At 42.0% G+C, this 23,188-nt stretch overlaps 1 protein-coding gene across 1 annotated transcript in view; it reads left to right on the forward strand.

The window, feature by feature from the left end:
* Positions 1–23,188, forward strand: part of eys (EGF-like photoreceptor maintenance factor) — a gene marked incomplete at its 5' end in the record, with an annotated part of 444,052 nt that overhangs the window by 37,864 nt on the left and 383,000 nt on the right. Inside the window, 5 exon segments of the mRNA XM_082972800.1 lie at positions 3,547–3,642; positions 3,829–3,833; positions 6,253–6,356; positions 12,548–12,662; positions 15,629–15,788. Coding sequence (XP_082828926.1) covers positions 3,547–3,642; positions 3,829–3,833; positions 6,253–6,356; positions 12,548–12,662; positions 15,629–15,788 — 480 coding nt within the window.

The following is a 23,188-nucleotide window of genomic DNA, read 5'->3' on the forward strand; positions in this document are numbered from 1 at the left end:
AGGCTACCAGTAGCCTACTGTCATTTCATGAGGCAAAAATGAAGAGCAGGCTCCCCTGGGCTCACAAAACTGTCTCGAAGACATTAGTGCCATGAATAGGCTAGGATATTCTACAGGCAACAGACCGAAGACTGAACACACACTGGCATCATTAGGAAGAGGTGGAGCATCCAGGCCAGTGTGAGGGAGAGAGAGGCGGAGCAGCCAGGCCAGTGTGAGGGAGAGAGAGGCGGAGCAGCCAGGCCAGTGTGAGGGAGAGAGAGGCGGAGCAGCCAGGCCAGTGTGAGGGAGAGAGAGGCGGAGCAGCCAGGCCAGTGTGAGGGAGAGAGAGGCGGAGCAGCCAGGCCAGTGTGAGGGAGAGAGAGGCGGAGCAGCCAGGCCAGTGTGAGGGAGAGAGAGATGGAAAAAGCAGAAGCCTGCTCATATGTTTTGGTAATCTGCATCTCACTATGTCATGTCTTGTCTTGCATGACTTGCAAAATCACCAAGCCTAAAATTCGCCTCATCCTCTCTGGTTTTATTTGAATTACACAACTTCCCCAGGCCTTTATAGCCTATCGGCTAGAACACAGAAAATTATGTTTTGTGATCACTGAACTGTGATTTTAATTAATACATTTTTTATTTAACCTTTATTTAACTAGGCAAGTTAATTAAGAACAAATTCTTATTTACACTTGACGGCCTACTTAAGGATCACAACTTCATTAAAATGTTTAAACGTTCACACCCCTACTCTGGATCGACATGTACAACAGCGTGTTCCAGTTCCTGCCAATATCCAGTAACTTCACACAGCCATTGAAGAGGAGTGGAGCAACATTCCACAGGCCACAATCAACAGCCTGATCAACTCTATGTGAAGGAGATGTGTCGCACTGCATGAGGCAAATGATGGTCAGACCAGATACTGACTGGTTTTCTGATCCACGCCCCTACTTTTTTTTAAAGGTGCTGTATCTGTGAACAACAGCTGCATATCCGTATTCCCAGTCATGTGGAATCCATAGATTAGGGCCTAATTAATTTCAATTGACTGATTTCTTTATATGAACTGTAACTCAGTAAAATCTTTGAAATTGTTGCGTTTTATATTTTTGTTCAGTGTAAGAGGTTAGCTCAGCTGACATATTTTTTTATTCATAAGGATCCCCATTAGCCGACGCCAATGGCGACAGCAAGTCTTACTTGGGTCCGACATATAACGAAAAAGCCATTATAGACAAAAGACTACAATTAACATACATTTAAAAATGTGTGTGTGTGCATCTATTAGTTACACATACATTTCAGTACATACACACAACAAGTAGGTCACAATGATTAAATGTCACCATTTTGGCATATTGAAAGGAGACCATGTTGAAATGACACCACTCTTATTCGGCAGACTGTTGATGTTCCAGTCAATCCTGGACCTTTCTTCTATCTTCCTGTAGACAGTTTGACCAGTCATACTTCATCTTCCTCTCCCAGTTAAAAGTCCATTGTGATTTTAAAGATGGTGGTGGCAGTCTGCCAACTAATTTCCCTTTTCTCGACTGTAATACTGTATTAAGCAGCTTGGGGTGTTTGTTCTGCGTTCTCCCCTGGTAGTATGGGGATGATGATATGTAGACCATGGAAAAGAACAGAAACATCGTGATACCTGTTGTATCTTCAGTCTCAGGACAGGAAACATCAACAGAGATATCAAGAGCTGTACAATGGCCAACAGTGTTTGACAGAATCCTAATGCCAATAAGCAGTTTAATTCATTTATGCTTCTGAGGGGATATATCTTTTCATTTCTATGTCTTATTCTTGTTGTTATGTCTATCATACAATAGGAGGACATCAATGGTACAGGTACTTGGAGAAGACTGTGATTTACTTAAAAAGGTCTATTTGCTAATTAGAACAGAACACAATAACAATAAAAGCATTGAAAAGGAGGGAAAAAAGATTAAAGAGAAAAGGAGAATACCAACCACACAGTTAATGTTTCCAGCTCCTCTTCTCTGACTTTTTGTGCCAGAGAAAGTTGCATCATTAGGAGTGCCAATTTGACACAACGAATATAGCCTAGTTTTATTATGAGTAAACATTGGCGGTATTGCGTGAGGTTTAGTGGTTTGGTTGCATGCTTGAAAAGTCATTCTCTTTTGTCTTTTATACTGAGATGAAAAGCCAACTTCCTGGTTCTTCTCTTGGGTTGTGGGAATTGGTGTGGAGTTCAGATTCACTTGTGCGTTCCAAAATAGACGGAAGAAGCGCATAAGAGAGATGATACAGTATAGGGAGGCTTGCATCCCAAATAGCACCCTATTCCCTATATAGTGTCACATAGGGCCCTGATCAAAAGTAGTGCACTATATAGGGAATAGGGTGCCATTTGGGACGATACCACAGTGTAGTGTAGGGAGACTTTGCTCAAGGAACAAGTGAGTGAGTCCAAGAAAAGCAGTTGATTATTAATTAGAGTCATGGAGAGAGAGAGAGCCCTGGAGCCTTGTATTCACCTGAAGTCAAACATATACATGGGATACTTCAGGATTGCTCGTGTGTTTGAAAACACCATCATCAAACCCAATAAAACACTGAGTAAAGGAAGGCACTCTTTCTTTAAAGAGCGTGTGATTCACACGTAGGACTAGTAGGGGAAAATGGTATTAACTTGAACAGAACTGTATGACCAGGTACTGAGGTACTGTTCACATCCCTGACCAGGTACTGAGGTACTGTTCACATCTCTGACCAGGTACTGAGGTACTGTTCACATCCCTGACCAGGTACTGAGGTACTGTTCACATCCCTGACCAGGTACTGAGGTACTGTTCACATCCCTGACCAGGTACTGAGGTACTGTTCACATCCCTGACCAGGTACTGAGGTACTGTTCACATCCCTGACCAGGTACTTAGATACTGTTCAGATCCCTGACCAGGTACTTAGATACTGTTCACATCCCTGACCAGGTACTGAGGTACTGTTCACATCCCTGACCAGGTACTGAGGTACTGTTCACATCCCTGACCAGGTACTGAGGTACTGTTCACATCCCTGACCAGGTACTGAGGTACTGTTCACATCTCTGACCAGGTACTGAGGTACTGTTCACATTCTCATCCTGGTGGTTTTGCTGTATTTCCCGCCTCTGTGGTTTAAACCATAGAAATGTAATTAATTATATTTATATGGTTTAAACTGTATGTTGCTGTGGGATGAAATGTTGAAATCAGACTTGTTGAAGTGAGGAACAGATCAAGTTTTTCCTCAACAAATTATCACAATCATTTGCTCTATTTGGAGCCATGCTCTCAATCGGACTGACTTGAACAAACAGTGTCCGTGAAGTTTGTATGGCTGTAACAAAGACTGTCGAGTTCAGCTATGGAGACCTCTCCGATTCTTTTCAGGTGTCCTGAGTTATCATGGGTTGTTGGACCGACACTTCTGCTCTATCTCTGACATCCAGCCTGAGACCTCTCACGTGTTAAATATTCATTGAAGTTCAAAGCCTCTGGGAATCTTATCCAATAACCAACTGTTCATTCTCTTCCATAGGTCCACCTTGTGGGACATGTTGTGATCCCAACCCATGTAGGAATGGTGGAGAGTGTGAGGAGAGCTCCGAGAGTGCCGCTGGATATGCTTGTGCTTGTCTGGAGGGATTCACGGGCCTCCGCTGTGACACCCCCGTTAACATCAATTGCCTTTCATACGAATGTCAGCGGGAAAAGGCGTGCTCCTTGGGGGAACATGTGAGAACTCTATTTCTACGTCCCAAATGTCACTCTAAATAGTGCACTACTTTCGACCAGAGCCCATACAGTCTGGCCCAAACAGGCCTTGTCCAAGGTATTGCACTATAGAGGTAATAAGATGTCATTATGGACGCATCCCATTTCTCCTTCTTCATTCTCCTCAGCCCTCCTCCTCCGGCCTCTCAGAGCCTGATTTAATAGGAAATGTCACGTGAAAATGAATATCTTAGTCTTTGAAGCAGATCGAGTGTACTTTTGAAGGTTGGAACAACAATGAATATTTCTGCCTTCAATGGGGGGTTAGCATGGCTTGGGGAAGGAAAGCGTGATGGTGGTGGCTCTGGTTATTTGTGGTGGCCATTTTGATTAGACTGGAATTAACTATTGCATATTTTAAGAGGCAGACTGAAATTGCACTTATGAAAGGGGCTCTTTTGTTCTAGATGGGAGGCGTCTGTTGGCCACAGTCCGTTTTCAATTTCAGGCCTTTTATCTCTGAAATGTTACGGTGATACAGGACAGGGGATTTAATCATCAACTGCTGAGTGCCAATAGTTTCTCTATTATGCGAGAGGCGATGCATAGAGAGAAAAATATATTAAAATGGGCTAATTGTCTTTTTGTGACCTTCACTTGTGACTTCATTATGGAATTTGCCACAGATTTTACAATAACTGATTTGTAATAGGTTTCTCAACCCACTCGAGAATATTCCGTAAGGCATTCTTAACCAGTCATAACACCTTAATGAGTGATGCAGGATTACGCATAACAACCTTCATAACACAGTCACATTAATGGGAGCCCAGTGTTGATAGCATAGCAGCACTCGTATGTCAACCTGATCTGTTTGACATTGATTTTGCCTCAGTCTCATCTCTATAGGGGACTTCATCTGAATGAAAATGAACTCATCTTTCAACCTGAGAGCCTTGGCGACTCGAAGCAACTGTTAATATTAGTATCTTCTCTGATTAAGGATCTTGGTTTTATCATCTCTGACTCTTGAGTCAGATATATTATTATTGTCAAGATCATTCCTGATGAGATGTGATGAGAGCTGGAGTACGCTAGTCGAGCTAATGGCCTAGCTGTCTCCATCTATTCTTAGTTTCTCTATGATGGATTGATTTATTTATTTAAGTCTCGAACACCAATTGTTGCCCAATGGGCTTATAAGACACTATTTCTTTACGTACGTGTGCACAAAATACAAAACCAAATGACATTTAACAAATGAAATGCATAATTAAAGTGGCGCAGTAGTCGAAGGCCCCGCATCGCAGTGGCATCACTCCAGACCCAGGTTCGATCCCAGGTTGTTTCACAACTGGTCTTGACCGGGAGTCCCACAGGGTGGCACACAATTGGCCCAGCGTTGTCCGGGTTAGGGAAGGTTTGGTCGGGGGGGGCTTTACTTGGCTAATCACTCTCTAGCGACTCCTTGTGGCGAGCTGGGTGCCTGCAGGCTGACGACGGTCGTCAGTTGAACAGTATTTCCTCCGACACATTATTGTAGCTGGCTTCCTGGTTAAGCGGGCGTTAAGTGCGGTTTGGTGGGTCATGTTTCCCCCCCATGACTCGACCTTCGCCTCCGGAGCCCGTTGGGGAGTTGCAGCGATAAGACAAGATCAAAATTGAGGAGGAAAAGGGGGTAAAAAAATATAAAAATAAAAGTGCATCGTTAGTAATCATCAGAAAGTACAGCTTTCACCTTGTCACATTAAACAAACAATACACTTCTTCTCTCTGTGTCACTGTAGCTGTCCTGTTTCACTCCCTAACATTATGCTGTTACAGTTCTTTACTCACTTGTTCTGCTAGGGAGAGTGATCTGTCTCCACTAACACTGTCTTGTTCTGCTGGGGAGAGTGATCTGTCTCCACTAACACTGTCTTGTTCTGCTAGGGAGAGTGATCTGTCTCCACTAACACTGTCTTGTTCTGCTGGGGAGAGTGATCTGTCTCCACTAACACTGTCTTGTTATGCTAGGGAGAGTGATCTGTCTCCACTAACCCTGTCTTGTTCTGCTAGGGAGAGTGATCTGTCTCCACTAACACTGTCTTGTTCTGCTAGGGAGAGTGATCTGTCTCCACTAATGCTGTCTTGTTCTGCTAGGGAGAGTGATCTGTCTCCACTAACCCTGTCTTGTTCTGCTAGGGAGAGTGATCTGTCTCCACTAACCCTGTCTTGTTCTGCTAGGGAGAGTGATCTGTCTCCATTAACACTGTCTTGTTCTGCTAGGGAGAGTGATCTGTCTCCACTAACCCTGTCTTGTTCTGCTAGGGAGAGTGATCTGTCTCCACTAACCCTGTCTTTTACCTTTAATCTAAGTGTGTTTTCTCAAGCTGACTTGAGGCCTGATTTGTTTTCGTCCTGTGTCTGTGTGTGTGTGCGCTTGTGCGTGCAAATGTGTGTGTTTGTTTTACATGTGTTTGTGTATATGCTGAAGTGTTTGTGTGTGTGTCTGCAGACCTCTCCTGAGTGTGCAGCCTCAGTCTGGCAGTGTTCAGATGGCACCACAGGCCCACAGTGCAGGAGGCAGCGCAGCCCTTCGCCCTGCCACAACAACGCCAGCTGTTTAGTCCAGGGAGAGGACTACGTCTGCAGGTGAGACATGGAAGTATATTCAGGATATAGGTGAGACACATGGCAGTATATTCAGGATGTAGGTGAGACACATGGCAGTATATTCAGGATGTAGGTGAGACACATGGCAGTATATTCAGGATGTAGTTGAGACATGGCAGTATATTCAGGATGTAGGTGAGACACATGGCAGTATATTCAGGATGTAGGTGAGACACATGGCAGTATATTCAGGATGTAGCTGAGACACATGGCAGTATATTCAGGATGTAGTTGAGACATGGCAGTATATTCAGGATGTAGGTGAGACACATGGCAGTATATTCAGGATGTAGGTGAGACACATGACAGTATATTCAGGATGTAGGTGAGACACATGGCAGTATATTCAGGATGTAGGTGAGACACATGGCAGTATATTCAGGATGTAGTTGAGACCCATGGCAGTATATTCAGGATGTAGTTGAGACACATGGCAGTATATTCAGGATGTAGTTGAGACCCATGGCAGTATATTCAGGATGTAGTTGAGACACATGGAAGGGATAAAGGTGATTTAAACAAAACTGTAACCTTTATTTAACAAGGCAAGTCAGTTAAGAATACATTCTTATTTACAATGACGGCCTACCCCGGCTAAACCCGGACGACGTGATCCAGTGACCTACGCGTCCTGATGGCCCAGTGTTTTAGTTAGAGCAAGGGGCTTAGCTAGCAACACCAGGGTTAGAGCATGGGGCTTAGCTAGCAACACCAGGATTAGAGTAAGGGGCTTAGCTAGCAACACCAGGGTTAGAGCATGGGGCTTAGCTAGCAACACCAGGGTTAGAGCAAGGGGCTTATCTAGCAACACCAGGGTTAGATCATGGGGCTTAGCTAGCAACACCAGGGTTAGAGCAAGGGGCTTAGCTAGCAACACCAGGGTTGTGGCAGGTACTCTAGTGGTTAAGAGTGTTGGGCCGATAACCAAAATGTTGCTGGTTCGAATTCCCAAGTTGACTAGGTGAAAAATCTGCCGATGTGCCCTTGAGCAAGGCACTTAACCCTCATTGCTCCCATAAATCGTTCTGCTAAGTGACTAAAATGTAAATGTTCTGTGTTACTGTGAATGTAGGTGCCTAGATAAAAAATAATAAAGGTCCTAGATAAAAGCGTCTGCTATGCTGTTGCTCAGGACAGGAAGCATCTTTAATAATAGCTCATTATTTTCCTTTATATACTTCAGATGAGGGCTGGGAATTGCCAGGGACCTCACGATACAATATTATCACAATACCTAGGTGCTGATAGGTGCGATTCTCATGACTCACAATGTATTGCGATTCAAATTTGATATTGCGATTTAATGTTCCAAACATATTGCTCACCATAGTTCTGCTGCAGAGGTATTTAAAAAACATAAAAAAAATATTTAACTTTTATTTAACTAGGCAAGTCAGTTAAGAACAAATTCTTATTTACAATGACGGCCTACCCCAGCCAAACCCTAACCTGGACAACGCTGGGCCAATTGTCCACCGCCCTATGGGACTCCCAATCACGTCCGGGTCGTGATACAGCCTGGAATCGAACCAGGCTCTGTAGTGACGCCTCTAGCACTGAGATGCAGTGTTTTAGATTGCTGGGCATGAAAATAAAAGTGCTGAAAACATGTTGGCTCAGTATTTAAAGCTGCAATATGTAACTTTTTGGACGACCCGACCAAATTCACATAGAAATATGCGTTATAGATCTGTCGTTCTCATTGAAAGCAAGTCTAAAAAGCAGTGGATCTGTTCTATGTGCGCTATTTCTATGTTTCCCGTTCAAAAGTTTAGTTTTTGTCTTTCACTTTCGGTTTTGTACACCAGCTTCAAACAGCTGAAAATACAATATTTTTGGTTATGGAAAATATATTTCACAGCGGTTTAGATTGTACAATGATTCTCTACACAATGACTGCTTGTTTTGTCACATGAACTGAAATTGGACAGACTATTAGAAGTTTTGCAACCAGGAAATGGCGGAGCGATTTCAGCATATTGTACCTTTAACAATAAGACGGAGAACAAGCTGTAGGATGTAGAGGTCGACCGATTAATCGGAATGGCCGATTAATTAGGGCCGATTTCATGTTTTCATAACAATCGGTAATCGGTATTTTATTAGCGGAACGCCTAGCCAATATCCAATGGAACAGCGTGGCGCGAAATACAAAAACCTCAAAAATCCAATAATTTCAATTTCTCTAACATACGACTTTTTTACACCATTTTAAAGATACACTTCTCCTTAATCCAACCACATTGTCCGATTTTAAAAAAGGCTTTACAGCGAAAGCAAAACATTAGATTATGTTAGGAGAGTACATTGACCAAAATAACCACACAGCCATTTTCCAAGCAAGGACATGTGTCAATAAAACCCAAAACACAGCTAAATGAAGCACTAACCTTTTTGACGATCTTCATCAGATGACACTCCTAGGACATTATGTTACACAATACATGTATTTTTTGTTCAATCAAGTTCATATTTATATCCAAAAACAGCATTTTACATTGGCGCGTGATGTTCAGAAAATGTATTCCCACCAAAAACTTCCGGTGAATTTACAAAAATACTCATCGTAAACGTTGACAAAATACATAACAATTATTTTAAGAATTATAGATACAGAACTCCTTTATGCAACCGCTGTGTCAGATTTTAAAATAGCTTTACGGAGAAAGCACATTTTTCAATATTCTGAGTACATAGCTCGCCATCACAGCGAGCTATTCAGACACCCGCCAAGTTCGGGGCAACCTAAACTCAGAATTAGTATTAGAAATATGCTCTTACCTTTGCTGATCTTCGTCAGAATGCACTCCCAGGACTGCTACTTCCACAAGAAATGTTGTTTTTGGTCGAAATAATCCATATTTATGTCTAAATACCTCCGTTTTGTTCGTGCTTTCAGGTCACTATCCAAAGGCTAACGCGCGAGCGCAATTCGAGACACAAAAAGTAAAAATGTTCCATTACCGTACTTAGAAGCATGTCAAACGCTGTTTAAAATCAATTTTTTCATGGTATTTTTAACGTAAAATTGCGATAATATTCCAACTGGACAATAGCGTATTCATTCAAGGAGAAAAAGAAAAAACAGCGAGCTTGTGGGACTGCGCATATCCAATCCCTTTGTTGCCAGGCAGACCACTCAGTAACTGAGCTCCTATACTCTGCCCAGTGACAGGAGAACGCTCAAACCCCTTTCTGAAGGCTTTAGACAGACAATGGAAGCCTTAGAAAGTGCAACGTAACACCACAGATACTGTAGTTTCGAAAGGGACGAGAAAGAAGAACTACAATTCTCAGATCCTCCACTTCCTGGTTGACTTTTTCTCAGGTTTTTGCCTGCCATATGAGTTATGTTATACTCACAGACACCATTCAAGCCGTTTTAGAAACTTCAGAGTGTTTTCTATCCAAACCTATCCATATCAGGTTAAAAAAAATATAATAAATTGGTTTTATTATTCTTTTTTTTACACCTTTATTTAACTAGGCAAGTCAGATTAGGAACACATTCTTATTTTCAATGACGGCCTAGGAACGGGGGTTAACTGCCTTGTTCAGGGGGGATTCGGGGATTCGTTTTTGCAACCTTCCGGTTACTAGTCCAACGCTCTAACCACCTGCCTTACATTGCACTCCACGAGGAGCCTGCATGGCAGGCTGACTACCTGTTACGCGAGGGCAGCAAGAAGCCAAGGTAAGTTGCTAGCTAGCATTAAACTTATCTTATAAAAAACTATCAATCTTAACATAATCACTAGTTAACTACACATGGTTGATGATATTACTAGTTTATTTAATGTGTCCTGCGTTGCATATAATCGATGCGGTGCCTGTTAATTTCTCATTGAATCACAGCCTACTTCGACAAACGGGTGTTGATTTAACAAGCACATTTGCGAAAAAAGCACTGTCGTTGCACCAATGTACCTAACCATAAACATCAATGCCTTTCTTTAAAACCAATACACAAGTATATATTTTTAAACCTGCATATTTATTTAATATTGCCTGCTAACATGAAATTGTGTCACTTATCTTGCGTTTATTGCACGCAGTCAGGGTATATGCAACAGTTTGGGCCGACTGGCTCATTGCAAAATAATTTGCCAGAATTTTACGTAATTATGACATAACATTGAAGGTTGTGCAATGTAACAGGAATATTTAGACTTAGGGATGCCACCCGTTAGATAAAATACGGAACGGTTCCGTATTTCACTGAAAGAAAAAACTTTTGTTTTCGAGATGATAGTTTCCGGATTCGACCATATTAATGACCTAAGGCTAGTATTTCTGTGTGTTGTTATGTTATAATTAAGTCTATGATTTGATATTTTTGTATATAGCAGTCTGACTGAGCGTTGGTAGGCACCAGCAGGCTCGTAAGCATTCATTCAAACAGCACTTTCATTCGTTTTGCCAGCAGCTCTTCGCTGTGCTTCAAGCTGTTTATGACTTCAAGCCGGGTGGGTATAAGTTGTGGAACGTTCCAACAGGACTCTATTCCAAAAACTTCGTAAATAACAAGGTTGCCAAAAAACAACGCATACAAAGTTGTATAGCGGCAGAATAAGATACCGGGTAGGGAGTGGTCTATTTAATTGCGTTTTTCACTCATCACAATTATTCCGAAAATTGTCTGTCGTCACTCTGGTTGCCTATGGACAAACATTAAGAATAAGCTATGTGGTGAGTTGATGCCTATTCGGCAGCTAGTTAGCTAGGTTTGTATGCGTTGCTACTTTGTATGCGTTGTTGGTTGGCAACCTTTTACTTTACGTTTTTTGGAACAGATTCCTGTTGGAACGTTCTACAAATTATACCCACCCCTTCAAGCCAATCAACTCCCAAGATTAGGCTGGTGTAACCAATGTGAAATGGCTAGCTAGTTAGCGGGGTGCGCGCTAATAGCGTTTCAAATGTCACTCGCTCTGAGACTGAGAGTAGTTGTTCCCCTTGCTCTGCATGGGTAACGCTGCTTCGAGGGTGGCTGTTGTCGATGTGTTCCTGGTTCGAGCCCAGGTAGGAGCGAGGAGAGGGACGGAAGCTATACTGTTACACTGGCAATACTAAAGTGCCTATAAGAACATCCAATAGTCAAAGGTATATGAAATACAAATCGTATAGAGAGAAATAGTCCTATAATTCCTATAATAACTACAACCTAAAACTTCTTACCTGGGAATATTGAAGACTCATGTTAAAAGGAACCACCAGCTTTCATATGTTCTGAGCAAGGAACTTAAACTTGAGCTTTTTTACAACAAAAAAAGTTCGACCTCTACTTTGGATGGTGTGTCAATACACCCAGTCACTACAAAGAATCAGGCATCCTTCATAACTCGGTTGCCAGAGAGGAAGGAAACCACCCATGGTGATTTCACCATGAGGCCAATGGTGATTTTAAAACCGTTACAGTGTTTAATGGTTGTGATATGAGAAAACTGAGGATGGATCAACAGCATTGTAATTACTCCACAATACTAACCTAAATGACAGAGTGAAAAGAATGAAGCCTGTACAGAATACATATATTCAACATACATCCTGTTTGCAACAAGGCACTGAAGTAATACTGCAAGAAATGTGTCAAAGAAATTCACCTTTTGTTCTAAATTCAAAGCGTTATGTTTGGGGCAAATCCAGCACCTCACTGAGTATCACTCTTCATGTTTTCCAGAATGGTGGTGGCTGCATCATCTTATGGGTATGCTTACACATGTTATGCTATAGCCTACCCTGATAAAGGATGTTATATCTTACACATGTTACGGTATATCCTACCCTGATAAAGGCTCTTTGGCAGAAGCGTTGGTCAAATAAATCCACAGTGAGGAGAGATGAGTGTGTGACTTTGTTTTTCAGCTCTACCACACCATGATCGTCTTGTCTGCATCTCCTCCTCTGTCCTTATTATTATCAGTGGTCTGCTCTACATATCATGCCAGGTGTTATTGATACGTCTGACAGCCAGTTGCTCTCCTCCTCTGTCTTTATTATTATCAGTGGTCTGCTCTACATATCATGCCAGGTGTTATTGATACGTCTGACAGCCAGTTGCTCTCCTCCTCTCTCTTTATTATTATCAGTGGTCTGGTCTACATATCATGCCAGGTGTTATTAATATTGATACGTCTGACAGCCAGTTGCTCTCCTCCTCTCCTCTGCAGGTGCCTGCCAGGGTTTTCCGGGAAGAGCTGTGAAGTGGTAATAGACTACTGCAGTCTGCTCAGTGTCAACTGTCTGCACCAGGGACTGTGCCTCAGTGTAATTGGTGGATATAATGTAAGTCAGCCAATAGGTGAGGCCTAATGAATGTGGGAAAGGCAACAAAAAAAAAGGTTTGATATGATGAGCCATAGTTTATTAGTGGGCTGCTTGGACAGGGGAGTGTTCTGCCCTCTACACATCAAGAAAACACCCTGGGGATATTAGGAATGTTTTACAATAGACTACAGTAACCATTAGTGTATAGACCTGCCAGCGTTCCAAATGGCTCCCTAGTACCTATATAGTGCACTACTTTTGGCCATTTTGGCCTCGTCCTCTCCACTCCATGTTCAAAACAAGTGGCATGTTTTGTGTAGTGATTTAGTATGTCTAGTATAGGGGCACCTTGTACCTCACTTCAGGTTAGTGCACATTCGGGACTTATTTTGTTTTCATAACACGAACAACTGATGAACACCACTATGGTATGCCAATGTCGGGTAATAAAACGACAGGCAACTGGTAGCCGTTAAAGGAATAGTCCGAGATTTTGGTAATGAAGCCTTTTTTACCCAGTCAGGTGAACTCGTGGATTCCATTATTTTTGTCTGCGTGCAGTTTAAAGGAAGTTGGAGGTAGTTTTGCGAGCCGTTTCCAGTCACTGCGCTAACACTAGTTAGCAATGGCTCGTAAAACAACCTCAAACTTCCTTCATTGCCAAAATTGCACACTATCCCTTTAACACTCATCTATTTATTTATTTATTACATATTTAGAAGCTATCAGTTTCTCACTTTTCATTTCTATTATTTTTGCCACATGATTCATAAACTTGTTTTCTTGCCACTGTTTCAATATCGTTTTGCTGTCACATTCAATTTCAGCTGTACACTTTGAATAATGTGCCAAGCAGCCCATTTTATCGACTTGTTTCTAAGAATATTTACATTTGAGATAGTAGGTGGCTATGTATTGATAATTTTATGTCAATATTTGTTTATTTAATGTATTATAGTGTTAAGTTCTAGATATGATGGTAAAAGGTAAAACCTTCACAAAATATTGTATCTATTTATATTTTTTCATATCGTCAACGCAAACTCGTCAATGTGGGGTTTAACTATCTACTATCAAATGTAAATATTCTTAGAAACAAGTTGATAAAATGGGCTGCTTGGCACATTATTCAAAGTGAACAGCTGAAATTGAATGTGACAGCAAAACGATATTGAAACAGTGGCAAGAAAACAAAGTATATTAATCATGTAGCACAAAATATAGATATTTAAATCTCCCAAACAAAAATCATAACATGATTACAGGTTTCCTATGGGTGGTGATTAGGGGTTATCCATGGACATGAACATTGTTGATCATAGGTATTAAAGTATATCTATGTATCACACTTCCTAAATGTACAGACATCTGTTTTCTGAATCTATCCCATAGATTATACTCTAGTCTCATTTAAAGTAAAGGACATTCAATAAAATCTGCTTGGTCTAACGCTGTCATGATATAGATGATTGAGCATTTATTCTGACTACTACATTGCTTATACATTACCATTTGTTTGCAGAAAATGTCAAATTAAAATAAAACATTGAGCAAATGAGAGTATGATGCTAATGAGAGAGCCGTCGGTTAAAATCGGATTCTATGACGTCTTCTGAAGCCATAAAACCATTTCACAACCATAAAATACCCAAATTGTGCCCACTTCATCATAATCCTGCATCGGAAGGCACCTGAAACCAGGCTGTAATGCCCATGGCCCTTAGCTCCTAATTATCCCCCATCAGTCCTGGTCTGTTGCTTTAGATCATTTAGAAGGCTCTGGGGCTGCATCCGAAATGCCACCCTATTCCCTATTCCCTTTTCCCTATGTAGTGTATGGGATCTGGTCCAAAATAGTGCACTATGTAGGGAATAGGGTGCCATATGCTTCTGACTCTGAGCTGCAGGACTGTTTAAAGCTGCCTGTGTTGCTGTGTGTGGATTTCTCTTGCTCCAATCAGTGTCAGTCATAATCAAGACATTGACACTAGTCTGGCGTAATGAGCCGTCTCCTTTGCAATTTCTTGATCTGCTACCCCCTGGGGAAATGATGAGGTCGTTTTGTCAGGTCAATTTGGGCTGTTGTCCATTAGATGCGCTGACTGTGTCCTGAAGTTGCCCTCTTTATTCAGTGTAGACTGAAGAGGTACTGGCGTTCACGTCGTAGAACCAAATTAAACCTTCTAATTAGTAAGAACAGAGATAACGTACGCTACCCATCAGCACTTGGATCTGCTGTTAAATGAAACTTTAGTTAAATTAGTGTTGAGATGCACAATGTGAACCGGTCAACTCACTGCCATTGGAGGTTTCCCTGGTATGGATTTCATCAGGAAGTTGCCTTAGTGTAGAGGCATAGAGCTCGCCAGTTAAGTCTTAAAAACAGAAATTAAACTTCAGCCATTCCTATGTGGGAAAGAATGGCGTTTTGGGGTCAACCCCAAAAATAAGGTCTGAGGTTAACACAGGCTTAGGAGAACTTATATGTTTTGTTCTATGAGATAATATCAGTCAGTTAACATGACCTTTATGAGTTATGAAGCCTTTATGTGCTTATATATACTTAAAGTTCCACAAAAAGGTACGTTAGCTGATGAAGATTATTTCATAGAACAAACGTATAGGATCTCCTAAGCCTGTGTTTACCACAGAACTTATTTTCAGAGTTTATTAAAAAAAAAAATCCAAAACCCCATTAATTTCCCCAGAGGCTTTGGCCAACGAACTGGTGCGGAGTTAGCCACCATTTATGGCTACAAAAAGACCACATTACTATTGCTGTCTATTGGTAACCTGCATGGCAGTATGTTGTGTAGAATGTACATTACTCCAAAAACGTATAATTGGCAGTAAAATATGTGATGCAGTAGGAGTATACAGGAATTAGTCCAATAACAGACCTGGTTAGTATGGATTTCCAAGACCAGATTGGTGATTGTGTTTGTCTGCAGATCAATGATTACTGGTTCATCTCTTCCTCACAGTGTCTCTGTGCTCCTGGATGGATAGGGGAGTTCTGTCAGTATGGAGGGAACGCCTGCCTGATCTACCCAGACAGCTGTATGAATGGGGCCACCTGCATCACCTCAAGTCAACCCACGGCTCCCCCACAGTACAGATGTATCTGTAGCCCTGGTTACACAGGTAAGGGAAAGTGAAAGGGGGATACCTAGTCAGTTGTACAACTGAATGCCTTCAACTGAAATGTGTCTTCCACCTTTAACCCAACCCCTCTGAATCAAAGAGGTGCAGGAGTCATTTAACCCAACCCCTCTGAATCAAAGAGGTGCAGGAGTCATTTAACCCAACCCCTCTGAATCAAAGAGGTGCGGGGGGCTTAATCAACATCCAGTGGGTTAACTGCCTTGTTCAGGGGCAGAACGACAGATGCTCGTGGATTCGATCCAGCAACCTTTCAGTTACTGGCCCAACGCTCTGACCACTGCCGACTACTGCGTTAAGTATACGCATGTTTGGTTGTTTTCACTGCAACTTCCTTGGTAGGTTGAGAAATACAAATTATACACTTCTTCAGAGTTTTATGTAAAAGTCATTTTACTGTAGTGTTTGTTTTGGAAAATATTTTGATACTGTATAAGGATGCACTATTTTCAGAGTATTGATCACTACATATAACTTTAAATATTAAGTTATTTTGCAGTTTTAAAAGAAACGTTTGTACATTGAAGTGCATATTGGATACTACTGGTCTTAGATCTGCAGTATCCTATCACACGTTTAATACAGTGTTTATCCTCATGTGTTTGGATCTGCAGTATCCTATCACACGTTTAATACAGTGTTTATCCTCGTGTTTGTATCAGCAGTATCCTATCACATGTTTAATACAGTGTTTATCCTCATGTGTTTAGATCTGCACTATCCTATCACACGTTTAATACAGTGTTTCTTCCTCCTCTCCACATGCCATCTGCTGAATGTGTTGGAGGCCATAGTACATGTTTTTCCCAAATTAATATTGTTGCCCTAAAGCGTGTCATTCCCATTATAAGGCGTGGCGTGTCATTCCCGTTATAAGGCGTGTCATTCCCGTTATAAGGCGTGTCATTCCCATTGTTCATCTTTTCACAATGCCTCTCCAAGTGGATTATTCCATAATCTGCGTTATTTTGTCTAAAATATGAAAGGCAGACGGGGGTTGCAGGACGTTTCTTCATTGAACCTGCCTACCAAGGAAAGCAACAAGATATTGTCTAATACATCAATACTATAAGCAGCAGCTATTGGAGTCATTTAACCACTTCTATCCACCCTAAAGGAAAAACATTAACAAATATAGGTTCTCTTAGATATGATAAAAATGAAACTAATACTTTTTTTTTAAACAATTTTTAAGTCCAAAAGCGTAATCCTTGGGTTAGACCAAAAAAGTAATTAACTTTACAGAAATATTTCAATACAATTTTAGACTCATGTCATTTGATAGTTAATGATGCTCCTTGTTTATTCTAAACCTGTACAAAAAGCTGGATGCCATGAAAAGTCATTTTTCAATTTGTTTTAATCATCATACACTATTCATTTCAGGCTCCATTAACCAAATTCCAAATATTTTAGACTCTGTTGAAAAGAGTTTGAGGAATACTAGTAAACAAGTCTTTAGATTATAACTTTCATGTGTTTTCCTCTGGTGTTCAACATTGCACATCTTCTCGATATATGTTTAATTTGGAACCCAAAAATAGAATTCATTTCAAATATCTAGTTCTCCATCATACATACAACAGCCTAAACCAAACCACAACCCCTCAGAAGAAACAAGTGGCTCTCTTCATTTCATGTCTTTCGTCTTTGGTCCCTCTCAATCCTGTCAGCAGAACCTCAGTCCCCATCTTAGCTGACACACTCACACCTGTCACTTCGATAAGTCCTTACATAGCATTACATGAGCTAGGGCTTTTTTTGTGCTGCGCCAGGCTCAAATATCTGTTGCCACTTCGCTGATGGAAAATTGTCTCTCACAATGTGGCAGCACCTCAGTGACTGATGGAACCCTTCACTCCGAGGCATCCATGCCAAGTGGAACCCTATTCCCTATTTAGGGAACTACTTTTGACCAGGGCCAATAGGGCTCCTCCTGGTCATAAGTAATGTACTATGCAGGGAAAAGGCTGCAATTTGTGACACAGCCCTAGGCATCCAGAGATCCCTTTTTCGATGTGGAATTATGAAGCGTTGAAGCGGGCGGACTTTCAGAAGGCCCGTTTAATTTCAGAACCCGTCTCAAAGCCCCTCAGGACCAGTCTGTCTGGAGTAGATCAAACATTTCTGAGTGCATTGCTCAAGCCCCTGATATTTAAGTTTTTATTCAGACTAGAAAAATATGAACTTGTGGCCGATGGTATAAGCATTTATGAAATGCTCACGTACTGCAGATATACGGGTTATGAATGTGTCATAAGGTCCCTATGTAGGTACCCTTTGTATAAAGTGTTACCCTTTATTCTTAGGGAAACTGTACAGACATTGGAGGCATTTTTCACCTTGCATGGCTTTATAGTTTTTTCCCCCAGACGCATATCAAGGGTTTATTTTCTTTTTCCAGGCAGGCAGACAAGGTGCTGTCCAAAAGGCCATCACAAAATGCCAAGCACCTGATTGTAATCTGCCAAAAAATGTCCGGTGACATGCTGAAGAGACACTATGAAACTTTAGAAGGGCAGATTCCTCCGAGATAGGGCATGTGTCTCAAATGGCACTCTATTACTTATATAGTGCACTACTTTTGATCAGAGCCCTATGGGTCCTGGTCAAAAGTAGTACACTATAAAGGGAATGTGGTGCCATTTGGGACGCAGATCATGCCTTTTGTTGTCCGTATCTTTCCCCTGCCTCGTTATATTTCCAATCAGAGTCTCCTAATTGAAATCACACAGCTATTGCAAAGCCAAGGAGTCCCAGAACACAAGTAATTCAGTCTTGTGGATTTAAAGAAGCTAATCTCCGCTCCGTATCCTGTCTCTTTTTATATGGCCCTTGAAACAACAGACTGTCTGACGAACTGCTAGGTTCTTCTCCAAGTGGAAGCAATCATAATGTAAAATCAAGGAGCAGGAGAATATTAGGGTTAATTGCTTTAAAACATCTAAGAGGAATTCCAAAGAGGATTTAAGATGCTTCCATTTGAGGTTAGCTAAAGGAGGTTTTAAAATATATACATTTTAGGATGACTAAAGAAGTTTTTAAAATATACACATTTTAGGGTTACTAAAGGATTGAATATCATGTTTCTCTCTCTCTCTCTCTCTCTGCCCACAATATACAGTAGATGGTTGTACCACTGCTTCAATCACTGAACCAAAGTGGTTGTGGTTGTCAGTGTTCATATATCATCATGTTAGAGCTTAGATTTTATTAGACAACTTCACGTGTTTGCCACCAACTCTTTTTTATTTACTTACTCTGAATGTTTATATTCTGCCCGCTTCCTGTTTTCTCATAAAAGGTAGATTTAGTGGCTTGTGATGTCTCCGGTAGTACTGCACTATTATCTTGAATAAAACACATCTCTACCGATGCATGCCGTACCTCTAAGCAAAGAAAGCAGACAATAAATGTAAAATGGCCGTAGTAAAATGCCCCCTTTCGTTGTTCCAGTGCTCACGTTTTAGTACATCACAGGCCAGTGCTCTACTGCAGACCGGCAGGCAGGCAGGCAGGCAGACAGACAGGCAGACAGACAGACACGTGCCTGTTGTAAACCTGTGTGTCTCTCCAATGGTATACAGGAAGGAAAACTGGAGCTATGGTAGAATCTCCAAAGACAAACCGAAAAGGCATCACATTAACTCTGGCTGAAAGAGTAGACCTAGCAGGCAACTGGTTGAAATTACATCATTACAAACAGATCATGTAGTTGTTATGACATCCACCCAGTTTACAACCAGATAATCTGATTGTAATGACGTAAGGCCGGCCACATGCTTCAGGAAAACGTACTGCACAGCAGGGGAAGGCAGCTAGATTCAGCCACGGGACGATTTTTGTTAGAGCAAATGGTTCTGGGGCTGAAAAATTATTATAACAAGAAAAGTACATTACCTGAAGAAAAATGTGGTGAGCTTTCTAGCTTGTGAATGACGATTTAATGTATAGGATAGCCTGAACATGTGAAGTTGGTTTGGCATCTCTAGCTTGAATGGTTCAAGAGTTACTGTTGTTGAGTTATTTTATGCAAATTTAGTTTATGCAAATACAGTTGATAAAAGTTTTTAAGAATTGGAATTTTATGCACATTTATGCAAATGTATACATACAATGAACACAAATATAAACGCAACATGTAAAGTGTTGGTCCCACGTTTCATGAGTGTCACGTCTGCTCCTGCTCTCCCCCCCAGCACTTGAGGGCGCCAGGCTACCCTGCATCACGCACTCCTGCCATCTATTACGCACACCTGTCTTCCGTCGTCACGCGCATCAGCGATATTGGACTCACCTGGACTCATTCATCACATGTTTATTTCCTCCCCTATATTTGTCAGTTCCCTTGCTCTGTTCCCTGCTGCTGCATTAATAGATTTTTTGTCTTTATTACTCGTTTGCTGACGCTGTTCCTGTCTCATTACATGTCTGTTCTATATTAAATGTTTGACTCCCCATACCTGCTTCGTCTCTCCAGCGTCATGCTTGTGACAGAATGCAGCAGCCAACATACGAAGCATTGGAGAGCACTGGCGTTCTGGTTGGTGGTGACTTCGGCTCTGGGTCGCCGCCGATGCAACCCGGGGGTGCCTAGCCAGCTCGTCGGGCTTCCACGCTCTAGCTGGCTCGAGAGGTTTCTTTGCCCTGGTTGGCTCGGATGGCGCCCATCCCACGTCGGGCCTCAGCCGGATCGTCAGTTCTTGTTCGCCCATCCGGTCCAGGAGTTTTTTGTTGTTGTTGTTGGAAGCCCGTCGGGTTTCCACGCCCTGGCTGGCTCGATAGGTTTCCTTGGCTCGGCGGGTTTCCGTTCCACTTCACACTCCACCGGATCTTCGGGCTCCCTCTCTGCAGCAGGATCGACAGGCGTCTTACCTCAGTGTCACGACTTCCACCGAAGTCGTTTCCTCTCCTTGTTCGGGCGGTGTTCAGTGGTCGGCGTCGCCGGTCTTCTAGCCATCGTCGATCCACTTTTCATTTTCCATTTGTTTTGTCTTGTTTTCTTACACACCTGGTTTCCATTTCCCTCATTAATTGTTGTTTATTTAACCCTCTGCTTCCCCCATGTCCTTGTGTGGAATTGTTTGTTTGTAAGGGCTTGTACTCTATGTTACTGGTGCGCGTCGGGTTTTGTACCCATGTAGGTTCTTTTTGTATTGCCGTGGGTTTTGTATTAAACTGCTCCAGCTATTTCCTATTTCTGCTCTCCTGCGTCTGACTTCACTGCTACCAGTTCCGCAACCCTTACACTCAGCCAGATCGTCGGGCTTCCATGCCTCAGCCGGCTCGCCAGGCTCCACGCACCTGCCGGTTCATTGGGCTTCCACGCCCCAACCGGCTTGCCTAGCGCCCATGTCTCGGCCGGTTCGCCCAGGTGGGACGCCAGATGGCGCCACTGGGGGGGGGTACTGTCACGTCTGCTCCTGCTCTCCCCCCCCTGGCGCTTGAGGGCGCCAGGCTGCCCTGCATCACGCACTCCTGCCATCTATTACGCACACCTGCCTTCCCTCGTCACGCGCATCAGCGATATTGGACTCACCTGGACTCATTCATCACCTGTTTATTTCCTCCCCTATATTTGTCAGTTCCCTTGCTCTGTTCCCTGCTGCTGCATTAATTGTTTTTTGTCTGTATTACTTGTTTGCTGACGCTGTTCCTGTCTCGTTCCATGTCCGTTCTATATTAAATGTTTGACTCCCCGTACTTGCTTCGTCTCTCCAGCGTCATGCTTGTGAAAATGAACTGAAATAAAAGATCCCATAAATTTTCCATACTCACAAAAAGCTTATTTCTCTAAAATGTTGTGCACAAATTTGTTTACATCCCTGTTATTGAGCATTTCTCCTTTGCCAAGATAATCCATCCACCTGACAGGTGTGGCATATCAAGAAGCTGATTAAACAGCATGATCATTGCACAGGTGCACGTTGTTCTGGGGACAATCAAAGGCCACTCTAAACTGTGCAGTTTTGAAGGAGCGTGCAATTGGCATGCTGACTGCAGCAATGTCCACCAGAGCTGTTGACAGAGAATTTAATGTTGATTTCTCTACCATAAGCTTCGTTGTTTTAGAGAATTTGGGAGTACGCCCAACTGGCCTCACAACTGCAGACCACGTGTAACTATGCCAGCCCAGGAACTCCACATCTGGCTTTTTCAACTGCAGGATCGATCGTCTGAGACCAGCCACCTGGACAGCTGATGAAACTGTGGGTTTGCACAACTGAAGAATTTCTGCACAAACTGTCAGAAAGTGTCTCAGGGAAGCTCATCTGCATGCTCGTCGAACTACAGTTCGGCAACGTAACCAACTTCAGTGGGCAAATCCTCACCTTCTGTGGCCACTGGCACGCTGGAGAAATGTGCTCTTCACGGATGAATCCTGGCTTCATCTGTACCGGGCAGATGGCAGACAGCGTGTATGGCACTGTGTGGGCAAGCGGTTTTCTGACGGCAATTTTGTGAACATTATATGAACAGTAACTCAGTAAAATCTTTGAAATTGTTGCATGTTGTGTTTATATTTTTGTTCAGTGTAGTTATAGTTGATAAAGATTTTAAAGAGTTTGAAGATGAATGTTTTGAAGTTGGTCATGAAGCATAACTGGCAAAGGAGCCATTTTAAAAAGCTACTTCTGTATACTTATGGTTCTCATTCATGTTATTTTACGCACATTTAAAATTGTTATAGTTCAGAAAGTATACTGTACATAGTATTAAAAATCGCTAGACAGGCAATCTCAGTAGGGACAGTCTGAACATCTCAATGTTGGTTTGGAGTTGATTGCTTAAAAGGTGAAAGAGGACATGGGTCTAGATTCTAGAATCTTTCATTGTTTTACCATTCAAGTCTATGGACCTTTTTTTTTGCCATTGAAATGCATTGGGAACTCATTAATATATTGTTGTAGTACAAAAAGTATAAATGCTATCACAAATATTTTTTCAATCACTGTGTTTTAAAGTTGGTTTTGTGTTTTATAGATTAAATCGTTTAAGTGCTAGAATAAAATAAATATAATAATAATGTAGGAAATATAAAGTTGTGCTTTGCCTTCATCAACCACCTAATCATTGGTACACTGCAAATTGACCACAACTAAGCCCAAAAAGCCCTTCACTACACTGGTTTTGTCTCGCGGGCCGCATGTTGCCGACCCATGCTGTACAGTAAGAAATGAATAATTAAGCAGAGGGCTTCTTTGGTGGTGGTGTTCTTTCTGAAAATACAATTTATCATTATTTTATAAATTTTTGCAAAGGTTTGCATAGTGTGTTGCTTTGGCCTTGGACGGTGCCCAAGAACTGTTGCTTTAGCCTTGGACAGTGCCCAAGAACTGCATTATATGAGCCAATTACTGACACCAGCCAAGTCCTCTCTG

This window comes from Salmo salar, chromosome 01, assembly GCF_965601325.2.
Source record: "Salmo salar chromosome 01, fSalSal1, whole genome shotgun sequence".
Classification (NCBI taxonomy): Eukaryota; Metazoa; Chordata; class Actinopteri; order Salmoniformes; family Salmonidae; genus Salmo; species Salmo salar.